General features: G+C 32.0%; 1 protein-coding gene across 2 annotated transcripts in view; it reads right to left on the bottom strand.

Annotated features, from left to right (window-relative positions):
• Positions 1-8,454: 8,454 nt before the first annotated feature.
• Positions 8,455-14,400, bottom strand: part of LOC131845918 (17-beta-hydroxysteroid dehydrogenase 13-like) — a 33,033-nt gene continuing 27,087 nt past the window's right edge. For both annotated transcript variants that reach the window (XM_059195078.1, XM_059195079.1), the window contains 4 exons: positions 11,602-11,779; positions 10,705-10,890; positions 9,588-9,770; positions 8,455-8,702 (listed from right to left, as the gene is read on the bottom strand). In XM_059195078.1, the coding sequence (XP_059051061.1) occupies positions 8,628-8,702; positions 9,588-9,770; positions 10,705-10,890; positions 11,602-11,779 (622 nt within the window). In that variant the 3' untranslated portion in view covers positions 8,455-8,627. The remainder of the gene's footprint in view (positions 8,703-9,587; positions 9,771-10,704; positions 10,891-11,601; positions 11,780-14,400) is intronic.

The following is a 14,400-nucleotide window of genomic DNA, read 5'->3' as shown; positions in this document are numbered from 1 at the left end:
AGCCATACGTAAAGAAGCGATCCTGTATATTGAATATTTTATGAGTTATCATTGCGAGTTTAAAATGAATTAATTTATGTTTGATTACCATAATATTTCATAATTAATATAAATAAGTAATGTATTATTATGACATTTATACTTTTTTTTATTAGGAGGTTTTGGCTATTGTTAGGTGCTTGGACCTGTAGCACTACGACTTACATAGATCTATTGTGCTTGCTCTTTTTCAGAGTTCGCTACCTAAACCCATTAGGGGTAAGAATTGAAGAATATTCTTAGGAGCGATGGTTTTTCTGCTCATGATAGAGTGCAAACTTTCCAAAGGAGATATTTTGTTTATGCATAAGTGGGCTACAACCACATAAGATGTGTAGTAGCGTTTCCTCTTCAGCTTGGCTAAATTTGCAGATTTTTGTTGTGCACATGCCTAGGTTTGCCATATATTTATTCAATATGCAGTGTCCCACATTGTTTTTTTTTTTAATTCTACATAGAACTAGTAAAATAGAGAGAGGAAATAAATTTTATTAAACCACAAAAACTTGTGAATACTGGTTACCTTTTCAACCACGAAGTCATCTCTAGTTCGCAGTGATAACTTTAACTGTTGCAAATAAGCATGATGACAATTTTATTAAAGATTTAATGGAGAAGAAAATTGTTAGGCACAAAACCAGCCTCAGTTCTTTTTTTTTTATTTTTTAATTGAAAATACTATATGAAAAAAACAAAAATTATTCTAATTTATAATTAATATCTAATCCGTACTGTAAAACTACTAGTATTTTATCTGTATGTTTAAAAAACATTGAGCATACCAATTTTCTTGCAAAAAAAGAACTAATTGCAATTATGGATTTGATAGGAATTTAAGTATCATCTAAACCTTCTCACAGTTCGTATGTCTAATAATGAAACAAACTCTATACGAGAAAGCTTTGAGCTTACCTTCTAGTTTATATACATTTACATAATATTCTTATTAATAAACTGCAATAAGTTACAATTTAGAAATTATGGGAATACAACTTTAAAATTACAATAATAAAGTCGATTTCCAATGTAATAATTTTCTTAAGATAATGCAGTTTATTATTAAGTCTGAAATATTTCTATATTATATTTATTATATAAGGTAGTTATAATGGCCCCAAATGGATATGTATGACAAGCAGAAACATGCTGCAAAATTAGATTATTAGATTTGTATGATCACTATTGCATAATATATATAGGTACATACAAAATGCTATAAATCAAGGACTAAAGATATCCTTTCTGCTGCGACTCCTGTTTTAGGAAGATTCTTAAAAATAGAAAAACAACTTACCTCACTTAAATCTCACTGATACTTCAAAAAATATATTTAAATGGACTGGTGTATACAATAAAAATTTAAAAATAACAAAAAAAAATTAGGAAGGACCAGCGTAAGAAAGAAAGTATAAAAATATAACCAACGAGATCGTAAGCAATGTGTAGATGTAAGTATATAAGTATATATATATAAAATATAGAATTAAGTAAAGTATAATTTATATAACTAACTATATAGCCTCACTCGTCTACCTACAAGCTGAGCTCAAGCTATCAAGTTCAAATTAGTGAGAAATAAATTATATTTTTTACTGCAAATTATATATCTAATAGCAACATCATATGTTTAATAAATTATAATATGTTTAGTTTTAGTTTAAATATAAATATAATAATTATAATGTAATAATAATACAGTTAAATTAATTAATATATAAAATACTGACATATAGCGGAAGACACTAACAAACATTAATAACAGTACCGAAAAAATATGGCATAATCGAAATATGAAAGCAATTTGATTTAAAAAGTTCTTATTATGTCTTTTGTTAAAAAAAAATATTTTAGATTATATTTTTTTACAATTTACTTACAATTGACCAAGAAATCCTTTTCCTTAAGTGACCTATTCGCAATAACCACAGAGTAATTTATTACGCATTTAATCACAGAATACTTAGAGAACTGCGTTGGCTAAGTAGTCTGTGGTTAAATGATTAATAAAATAAAAAAATAGGAATATGTCCATAGACGTTTCGTTATCCACAAAATGAAATGTGGAATGTTTTTGCCATATTTTCTGAGTTACATGCATGATTTTTGTTTCTGAAAAAGTCTTCCGATATAATTAATAGAATGACTAATCAAAATTATTTCGTCTCGTATCCGGCCCAAAGGTTCCCATGACGCTGACAGAATTTCTGCGCTAAATTACAGGAGAATTTTGAGCCGAATGCAACCCGGAATGACGATTATGACCTTTATATAAGTATATTTCTTTGCCTCTATCCCATACGCCTGTAGCCTCATCAGGTCGACGATATAAATTGATAACTAAGACATTCTTTACTTAATATTGTATTATATATATTTATTCATATCCTAATTTATGATTCCAATTTGTTTGTATATTAAGTTTTAAGTTCCCTCCATAATTATTAGCATAAGGAAAATAAGTAAGCATACTTCAAATAATTACAGTAGATCTAATAGAGATATTAAGTGGATATGATATTGAATATGTATGCTATGATATTTATATATTAGTAAGCATCTCGCAGAAATCAACTACTTAGAAACTTTTTTTCAATTAGTTCTGTAGAAATATACGGATATATTTATGGTAGATAATGGAGTATAATATGTATTCAATTAGTATTAAAGTATAAAATCAGAAAGCAACTAGGCTTTTCAATCGTGAGGTCAATTATTACGTAATAATAATATTTGTCATATAAATTAGTGGTAGATATTGCAAGAAACACATTGTATGTAATTCAGTGGAAAAAGAATAATCGGGATTCGGGAAATGGAGAAGGAAGAAAGAATATTATATTATAGGCAGTTAGATATATGTAGACCAAATGATCATTATTTAATTGTACTTTTGGTGCCTAATGAAGAAAATGAAGCGACAAATTATACATAATTATATTAAGTACTTATTAAAAAAATATTGTAGTTTTAATGGGATGTCTAGAAAGTTTAATTCTAATTATATGATTTCGATGTTCTTTTCACAGTTTTCTTCAAGATTAGTATGTATTAGGTTCTTTTTATTGCATTTACATAACATTTTAATTCTCGAAATAAAATTAAAAATAACCACATACTTTGACGTAAAACAAAAAAATAATAAATACTTTTTTGAGGATTTGTCTAAATATACTTGTTTTTATTTATTAAAGAAATATTTTACTCAAATAATATAATTAAAATCTTAAAATATTTATATTTTATACCGTGATTATAGATTACTTAATTGTATAAAAATAACATACTGCCTATTCCAATCGACTTTTTAAAAATGGAATTTAAACTTTTTTATTACATTGTACAAGACTCAGGAAAATGGGAATTATGATTAGACAAAAATAATTTATATGTGTTTATTGCAATATCTGTCGCATTAATACAAGTAAGTAGATGTAGTTGGTGTTGTTTCGTTGCTTAACTGTGCTAAGGCCAAGCAGCAAGGCGCTATCATAATATTGGCCCAATAGATTGGTAACATTTGCATTTCATAACTAACATTTATACGACTTTGGCTAGCTGTTTAGCGAATACTAGTGGATTTATAATAGAAAAGGACGGTTTATTATTTTCAGTCAATGGCGTAATACTTAAATACAGTCCCTGATGTTAGTGCCGTGTATAAGTCGTGTCTATAATCTTATGCCCATGCCAAATCGACGGATAGAGAACTAATTTTATTAAAAAAAATGTTATCTTTATAATAAAAAAAAAATGAGAAAGAAACAAAGGACATGTATTTAGGTATTTTGTCCTCGTTGCACTCATAGTGTTATGCCACTGCTGTCTGTATATTATTTTAATATTCAAATTATTAATTTCAAAATTTAGAGACAAATATCTGCTTTGTGATAATTAAAAAAAATATCACAATAATATTAAAATAATATTTTTGAAATTCGAATATTAATGACAAGCATAAAATGCTTTATGTAGTTGTAATCACTGAGTAAATAATCACTACGTTGATGTAATAATGCTATAAATAAGTCGTATATTTATAAAATATAATTATAAAATGATTATTTAATTCGAACGTGAGGTCTTCATAAATAGTATACATATATGTAATAAAATGGTATTTAATGTAAGTATTACATGTTTAGTTTATATCGTTATAAAATCACACTACTAAAAAGTAGTGTTTCGATTTTATCGATATACATATAATATAAAAACAATCTATATAATACCTACTTATAGCATCGCTTTTTGTAATCCTGTATAGAAAATAAATTAGAGTAGATACCTAGTTAATATTCTTGTACATTACTGTAACAGTCGACAAAAGTAGTCGTTATTGAAATATTATTGTCTATTGAAAACCGTTTATTTATTATTATTATCTATGTCCAGAAAGCAGTATGATCGGAATAGTAAATGAATATATATATTACATTTTAAAATCAGTTGGTAATTTCTTTAATAGGCCAATAAGTATATGACATCTCTGGTTAATTTAACACTGCGTTTTTATAATAAGCTCGGGAGAGCTGTACGTTACTCCTAAATATTGTATATTAATTTGCTTTCAATGAAATAAAATTTAGGTTTAAAGAAGACTTGGTAACTTTAAAATTAGAGAATTTGTAGTGTCTATTTAAAACTAAATGGAAACATTAATAGAATGTTAAAAATTAACATCAGTATAGTTTGCAGCAGAACACATAATAATTGAACAACAAATATAATTGAACAATTATTTTCATAAATTACTGGCCATTTAAATCAAGACAAAAGAATTTGCGAAGTATTGTTGCGCGAGTCACGTGGTACTAAAATACTAGTCTAAAAGTTATTTAAAGGGTAAATACTGGATGCAAATGATTGAAACGATTGAATGAAAATAATTAGACAATATTATTATCGCTGTGTTAGTGATTTTAAATGTGTCTAGTATATAAGACTTATATACCTATAATTAATGCTAAAAATTGCCGAAAAAACAAACAAAAATTTATGCGCAATAACTCTTGTAGATTCGTAAAATAATTATACTACTGATAGAACAATCAGTCACATGGTATGTCTATTACAATACTGTTAAAGCTATTTGCTTGAATTAATAGACAAGCTATTAAAACAAAAAATATGCTGTTGAATTTCCCTTCCGATAGATCCTTCGTCGAATTCAAACGGGGATTGAAAATATGATGGCCTGAGTCGAGGTTCATACCTCTTGCTTGTTCATGCTTCCGTCGGGCAGGAGTTGGCCTTCAGCCACTGTGTAAGTTCATCCGCGGGTTTAGAGTACCATCTGCATTTGCCCCTATCGTTCACTGAAGCTGTAAAGGCCAGCTGCAGCCAACAGCATTAGAATAATTCGAAAAAAAGCCGTTGTATCTAATCATAACAGTCGTTCATAAGTGAGTCTTTCTGCGTAATATATAAAATCCATTAAGAAAAAAATGAACTTCCGTAAAATAACACCTAATTCGGTAAAGTATATGAAAATTTATGCATTATATATATACATTGCACAGTTATTCCGTTATAGTGAGACAAAATAATAAGACTTGTGAATTTATGATCTTCCGCATAGTCTTCTTTAAAGAAGTAAATAATTCAATAATAAAAAAAAAATAATAGCATGTGAAAGCCTGTTCGCAGCTAAAATCCAATTTGCTTTGTATTATTATGATGTAGCTTAATTATGATCTATCTATTGTAAATAAGTTCAAAACCGTTAGTATTTAAACACTGGAAACTTATGAATACTAAATAAGTTATAATGCAGTTGGAAAACAATTTTTTTGAGGTGGTGGGAAACGGCGGAAATAAACAGGTGTACTATAAAATCCTTTGCAGTAAAACTCTTGGACATAAAAATTACAGTCCGATCAGGTGAAACGCTCAATATGGCGACTGAATTCCGAAAGACTGTTGGTCGCCCCGCATCACGCGCGCCATTCCTTCGCGACGTTATTCGTAATTTAAATTTCGAACAACTTACAGGACCTCGTGTATAAAAATTTTGTTTCACCACTATGCGTTAGGGAGCGGTCGCTAATTCAGAAATATGATGTTATTTCGCTGACTGATTAATATCATCCAAGGCAATAGGTAACAAGCCTACAATTTATTGGGCACGTACTCCTGGAGATCACCTCTAAATGGATATCGCATTGTTCACCAAGATATAGAGCACAAACACCAAAATATTATCCAAATTCGAGATTAATGCCGCGTGCATGGTGGTTGCTTGCACAAGTCTGATATTTTTTCTTTTTTGAAGTGACTGGATGCACAATGCGTTTGCGCTGACGCGACAGAGGCGCCAATTTACAGGCTTTTACCTACCTGTAAAGTTGCGCCTCTGTCGTAGTGTAAGTACATACTCATCGCAAAATTTCAAATATACAAATCTTGACTGCAAATGTAACAACAGGTCTGTCCGAAATAACATTGTATATAAATGCTATAAACGACGTAAATATGACAGTTAATTGAAATGGGAAAATATGTTTTTATAATTGAATTTAAAGTATTAAAAATGCTTAGTTGCGAGCTCATGAGCCCAATTTGTGTGTATTAATGACTATACTATTATTTAGTTGTAAAATGGTAATATATCGAGGAAATATAAAACTTATAATAATTGTATTAAAGTACATAGTACCTAACTATTGAATGGATGTAGCATATATTTTGAAGCCAAAGTATTGATCTGTAGAAGTTTACTAAGTGTAATAGAGACTGTAAAATTATACAGGTACTTACGTACCTAAATATATAAAATGTACTATGATGTATGAATTTAAATAAATAGACGGATGTTACTATTTTGTTTTATTATTGACACAAGTCCTAGAATGCTAATATTTTTTTTTAAACACAGAGGATTTGGAAGAGCGGTCTTTTTATAATCATGAAATGAAACAAAAGAAGTGTTAAATTACTGTATTTGGCTTTCGCACTTAATTAATAAATTTCCCATTACACTAACATCACAATCACAACCTTATTCTAGATCTTTTAAATATCACACAACAAAACAATATAAATGTATAGTGAAATATCAAATATAGGCGATTGCATAAAAATAAAATTGAACAAAAACTTTTAAATACTCCAAAATGTAAACAAAAAAAAAATACTAAAAACTTGATGTATTCTTGAAATGCAAAATATATGCTTGTTTATTTAGTAAGATGTATACGTATTTTGAATTGTATAGAATAAAACAATTTTTTTTAAATAACCATTTCTGAAATAAGTTTCGATCAATTCTATACAGAGACAAAAAACTAAATACTTGAAAAGCAATATAATATGTGTATCTGTTATTGTATATAATGGTATTGTTTAATTAAACATTTTTTTTATATATAACCATGATTAAAATAATCAAATTACGCCTATATTTAGACATTCCTCATAAAATAATGGCACATTATATATCTGTGATGCATATATGTATACTTAATATAGAAAAAATAATTTGATCGGCTAAAATACAATCTAAAAATATCGATTTATTATTCCAAGGCAAGATTTGGGAATAAATATATGGATACCTGAACATTCATACAATATTAAAAAAAACACGTACATTATTCTAGGCACTAAAATAACACCTACATTGTACAAGTATAAAAATAGGAAAAATTATATAATTCGTATCAAAATTAATTTCACAACTAATATTAGAGATAGTCCAAATCATTTGTTTATTCATTCAAATAAATTTACGATATTTGAGTAACGAGATTTAGGTTTAGTTCCAGACTAAAGTAAACTCATAGAGAAATATTTTCATAAAATGTAGACTGTTTCCTAAGATAGACTATAAAAATAAAAGTTTAGTCTATTAACTAGCTGCAATTTATAAAAATGATCAACAAGAATTATAGAGATCTATTCAACAATAGATCAATATAATAGCTTGTTGATGTATATTTAATTTATTTTATTATTAAATACAGGCACAGTTCGCGGCAAACAATTTGATACCATAGAGTTTGTATGTTTGCGCAGTTAGGCTATTTTGTATGTGAAATTGTACTGCGTCAATCATGCAGCATATAGTACAATCATACTCAAGTTATTATCTATTTGGTGGTACCTATCAATTATTAAAACATTTTAATTTATTATATGTAACTTTTCATCGGAATTAAATCGACGGGAACTTTTTAAAACAATTATTTACGCGCAATTATTATTGCACGATATTGAAGTTTCAAATTTCGAACGTAGGTACAAAACTATTGGTCCCCAAAACCATTCCTTTCTAACCAAAAATCAGTTCCTTATATAACAAAGATATCTATGCGTCGGTATATTTTTAAATTCTGATCGAAGCTAAGGCGTTGGTTCCATACGGTTTATTTTTTTTTTAAATAGCAACGTAGTTGTAAACCTTAGTAGTAGTAAACCTTATGAAACCTGGTAATTTCTTCAGTTTGAGTCATTGGCCAGTTCGTAAGTCTTAATAGGCGTGATTATATTGAATTGTAATCAAATTGAGCAAATATAAATCGTTCATGATCTACTGGCATTTCACGTAATATTGTTCTATTCTTTTTAATGGAATGTTAAAAATCTCTGTATTATTGTGCTTCCAGACCTGAATCCAGGAAATCTTTGAGGTACAACGGCACAGAGCGGGGGAATATTCTGCAGATCTGCAAACAATATAATGAAGTTCAGTTAGTGGAGGTGATTAGTAATAATGGAGACTAGTAGCCTTATTGTTAGCAATGCATTATATCAGATCTATTGTCAATCATCAAATCGAAAACAATCGTGGTTATTTCCTGGTGAAATCATCACCAGAGGTATTCTGTAAAAAGTCGTTTGCGTGGGCACATCGTCTCACCTATTCACATCGTCTCAGCTGCCAAGCAGTTCGCTTTCTAAGTCAGTCAGTGCGTTTCGGTAGAAGAGTGCATATTAAGCAGAGAAATTATAGCTATCATTTTACTATTTACCATGGGTCGTCAGTTGTTTCAGTTAACCATAGTAAATTTCATTTATATCATTGGTCTTGTATTTATAACACGTTCTGTTAAGCTTGCGACTAGATGGCGCCGATGTGTGTGTTTGTCTACACAGACATGTTTGGCTGCGTAGATGAACAGGATGGTAGGAAATAGGTTTGTGTAATTTGTAAACCAACCATTTCTGAAGAGCGTTTCCAAAGACGATCTAACAATAAACGCGAACTAGTTCGCAGATCTTTCGTTCATTAGTTCGTGCTTTAAAACTCAGTCGTACTAAAAAAATAAAAGCCGTAATTTGCGGGAAAAATACTTATAGGCCTATAGATTGACCGGCCTACTGACTTTTGGAGTTCGAGTTGGGAGCAAACGAACTAGTTCGCAATAGGGGTGCGAACTAAATCGAGAGATCCCAACTATCTCGAACTATTATGCAAAAATGGAACAAAATATTAATACGAAAATCTTGACTTGGATAACTGACTAAAATTTCCTACATTAATAAATGTTTTTTTTTAATTAGAAATTGCGAGCATTACTGGTATGGAAAATAAATATGTAGCTACTTACCATGTTGATGTAATAAAGAGAGCTGGGTATCGTGATCTCGTAGTAGTTCCTGCGTACAGCGTCAACAATATTGTCGGCTGCCTCCTGCGGGGTCAGTATCTTCATGAGCGATGGAAATTTGATCTTTGGATGCTTGCACAGTCCCGTATCCACTATGAATGGGCAGATCACGGTCAGTTTAATCTGCAACAAATAATAATAATAGTGATCAGTTTCGTAATGAAAGACAAATATTGTATATTTTTATATATTTATTTTTGTAGCAATTTTGAATGTATTTTCTTTACAGTTTCCAGAATTGTCATATTTTTAATTTTCACTTCTGCAATATTACCGTTCCTACCTAATACTTACTACTTAGCTTTTAAATTTACAAGTACATCATTTTTTATCCATTGTTTCATTAATATCACAAACACAGTTCTTTTATTCTATCGCCTATACTTACTCAGAACAGTTCACACACAGCATTTGTCCAAAGTTAAGCAGAGCTTGTGTTATTGGTACTAGACAACTGGTAGGTCCGGGTGGAAGGTGATTGGTAGTAATGTGGATTCATGACCCCATTACTAGCAATGCACCATGTCAGGTTGACCTCCACGCGGTTCTCCCTGGAAATCATCGTGATGAATTCATCACGATGGTGCCCAGGGGGACAAATTCACCAGAAATTCCTGGTGAATTTGTCACGATGGGCTAACTGACCTGACCTCATGTTCATCCTCTACCGATGCCCCGAGAGCATAAACCGTTAGCGCAGGCGGGTGCACCATTCCATTGTCAGCCACAAAAAAAAACTGGTAGTTACTTAAATACATTTCGTTTTGTAAATACATATATAAGACGAGACCAGAGCGACAAAAGCAATAAACAATAAATTTAACTCATAGATATTAACAAGAAATATTAAAATATAGTTAATCTTAGTTCTTGCTAATATTATAAACGCGATTGTTTGTAAGTGTATTTGTAGATGGATAGATGTTCGAGACTCTTTCACGCAAAAACTATTTTGTGAAATTTTACAGTACTATAGCTTATACATCAGAATACCATAGGCTCTAAATTTCGAGGGTGAAACCGCGGGCACAGCTAGTTATTACATAAAATATCTTACTCCACTGTAATCCTTCGCATCTTCTCTCAACTCCTCATGTAGAGCCTCCATAAGACCCCGCACTGCGAACTTGGTGGCGCAATAGGGGACCAGGTTTCGAAGACCGACCACACCGGCCATGGAAGACATCGCCACGATATGCCCATGGTTCTTCTCCATCATGGATGGTAGGAAGGTTTGGAGTAGCTGCAAGGAAGATTATGTTGTCCAAGATTTTTGTGTGTAACTAGAACGGCACGCGAGCTATTAACCCTCCTGATGGTAAGCATTATATAATATTACTAGCTACTCGCCCCGGCTTCGCCTGGGTGTACATGTATTATATATATAAACCTTCCTCCAGAATCACTCTATCTATTAAAAAAACCGCTTCAAATGATTACACAATAACAAATAAGAGGCATGCGATAATCAGCATAGGAACCGCTACACACTCATTCTTAGTGCAATCAGTTTATATTATCAGTGCTATGAATTTTGAGTTTTTCTACAAAATGCATTTTTACAAAGGAACTGTTTAATACCACATTTGAATCTTTTCTTCAGGCAGATTTAGAACCAACTCTGGTAGTTTATTGTAAGACCTTACACAATTACCATAAAACAAATTACTAATTTACTTATACGACATCTAGGTAAAATCAATTTGTTTATTATTACGTAAGCTTTTATTAGTGTAATCACTAACGCTTTTGAAATTGTCTGTATTTTTTCTGGCAGACATGATATTTTCGTAAATGTAAGATACCACGCGTCCTCGTCTGCTCTACATAGCTTGTTTGCTTACCCAGAAATGTGCAAGTTAGTTGCGTTGCCATTCCAGCAGACTAAGATACCATGTCTGATATCCTGTAATTTCACACTTTCCCTTCAGCCTTACAGATCTTGTGTACTTACCCAGAAGTGTGCGATGATGTTAACCTCGAATGCGCCACGGATAGCACTTTCTGTGGTCATACTGAGCGGTTTGCACGGCATGATTCCAGCGTTGTTTACAAGCATCGTAACGTCGCCAACTTCACGGCTTATTTTGTCCTTCAACGCTATCACTGCCTCCCGGTTTGTGACGTCACATCTGCAATAATAATATTAAATAAATAACCGTGGACAATTAACACATCGCTATCTAGTCCCACGGTAAGCAGAGCTTGTGTTATGGGTACTAGACAAGTGATATAAATATTTATATACTTTTTTTTGTAAATACATAATATACATAGAAAACACCCAGACCATTAACAATCATACTCATGAATACAAATGTTTGTGCAGTGCAAGAAATCGAAGCCGCAACCATCCGCAATAAGGCTGTATGCTAAATCGCTAGACCAAAGAGGTCATCAATGCAATTCCACTTTGGGGAGATGGGACCTAAAAAGCGTGCCTGATGACATAACTTTACATTGACGGCCTCGGTGGTCTAGCGGTTTAGTACACCGATTTACTTCGGATGGTCGCGGGTTTGATTCCACGCACGGTGCATACATTTGTATTCATGAGTATGATTGTTTGTATCAGCCTGGCTGTTTTCTATGTATATTATGTATGTATGTACCAAAAAAATTAAGTATTTATATCACTTGTCTAGTACACATAACACAAATTCTGCTTACCGCGGGACTAGATGGTGCTATGTTAATTGTCCAGGATTATTTATTTATTCATTTACATGATATTCTAACTCATTTATTCACATCGGAGCTTCCGGCCTCTTGTGCATGTCATAATTTCTATAACTGGACGATACGGATGGTAAATCTCTATCGTCCAGTTCGGTACGGTCCTCTATCGTCCAGTTCGGTACGGTCCTACAAGTCCTACCTACTTCAGTTGAGAAGAACTGGTAAGAAATTTTAGTCGTTGGATTTCATCTTTAATTCTCAATTGATAGTTGATATTAGCGACTACGTATGCTTTTTTGAGCTAAAAATAGTCTATGTCCGACGTCGTGATGCTATTTTCAAGTCAAATTTCTTTAAGATTCGTTTAGCCGCTTCAAATTCAAATTCAAAATATCTTTATTCATGTAGGTCTATTACAGTCTCTTATGATATGTCAAATCTACCGTCAGTTCGGAATGATTTCGAGATGAGAAGAACTGACTAGAAACTCAACTCGTATTTTTTTTTTAAATGTACATATTTACGATAATACAGATTCATTGAAATTCAAATTTGGGAGAATAGAGCGACCACCAGCATATGCTATTGAAAAAGAATACAAAAAATCTAATCAGTGTTCGCAACCTGAACAGACCAGTCCCCACAAGCAGCACCCGTTCACGAGTATGACGGATGAGCCAGCCATCATTGCACTCAACCATATTAGAGGGAGCACATCGACCCGACCCACCACGCCGCCACAGTTTGAACTTTATAGCGAGCATGACTGTTTCAAGTTACTCCACTACGTTCAGTTTATGGATTACAGGTGACTTTTTTTTTCAATTTTCGCAAACAATATTTGTTTACTACACTTATTGTAGTAACAGTAATTAAATAATCCGTTTTTTACGTATAAATATAATTGAATATGAATATAAATATGGTACATACACCAAAATATTTTTTTTTACAATTTTTGTCTGTCTGTCTTTTTGTTCCGGATAATCTCTGAAACGGCTGGATCGATTATATTAAGGATTAATGTAGGCTACTTTTATTTTAGAAAAATAAAGTTAAATTCCACGCGGACGAAGTCGCGGGAACAGCTAGTAATAAATATAAGACATTTACATAATAATCGTAAAACCAATGAATGAGTAATCTGCGTGACATAACTGGATTATTAAGTGCCGTTTATATATTCATTGTAAGTTTCCACAAATGCATATAAACATTAAACACATTGCAATATTTATAAACGGACAATCCTTAATGAATTGTAAATATTTACTCAATTACAACATCGTAATAAAATAAGTAGCTATCTTAAATAGAATATAACGTATCTATTTTTAGATCAACATACCTATTCTTAAAAAAAATCGAAGGTTGTACAAGATTTGTGTTTATGTTCCACACAAAAAACAAACATCCTCCTAACAAAATTTATATGAGCAAAGCGTCTTTGAGGCATCATGTTTTGTTTAGATACCTATTATTGTACGTGACTGTAAAGTCTTCCTTATAAAAAAATAAAATCAGGAAGTTTAATGAAGGAAGAAGTTATAGGAAATAATAAAAAAAATTAAGTTAATTTTACACACAGACTATGTACTGACTGTAGTATGGCGATAGCGTGACGCCAACATGGCTGTCTCTGGACTCTAGCGCGACGCTACCACGCTGTTAGCGCCACGCTAGCACGACTCTAGTGCAAAACCAGCGCGACACAGCTATTTACGACCACAGCGAGAACAAAGGTGTGATGAAGTCAAGTCATTACATCAATCCCCCGTCCAATTTAAACGAGGATCGATGTTACCATGACCTGAGCCGAGGTGCCCTCAGACTAAAGTCGTATCCGTCAGGCGGGAGTAGGCCTTCAGCCACTCCATAAGTGCTTTGAGTCTAGAGTGTCATCTGCACTCGCCCCCTATCGTCCGGTTCCCCCAAAGGCCAGCTGCGGCCATCAGCATTAGAGTAGTCCGAGAAAAAAAAGACATTACAAGGGATGGCAACCCGTTAGAGGGTTGCCATCCTTTTGCCGCTTTGTCTTATCAACAATATGGAGTGTATTGGTTAGCTTTAGCAA

This window comes from Achroia grisella, unplaced genomic scaffold, assembly GCF_030625045.1.
Source record: "Achroia grisella isolate CSIRO2021 unplaced genomic scaffold, CSIRO_AGI_Agris_v1 utg487, whole genome shotgun sequence".
NCBI classification, from domain to species: domain Eukaryota; kingdom Metazoa; phylum Arthropoda; class Insecta; order Lepidoptera; family Pyralidae; genus Achroia; species Achroia grisella.
The sequence above is the reverse complement of the archived record's forward strand: the minus strand, read 5'-3'. Positions and strand labels throughout refer to the sequence as shown.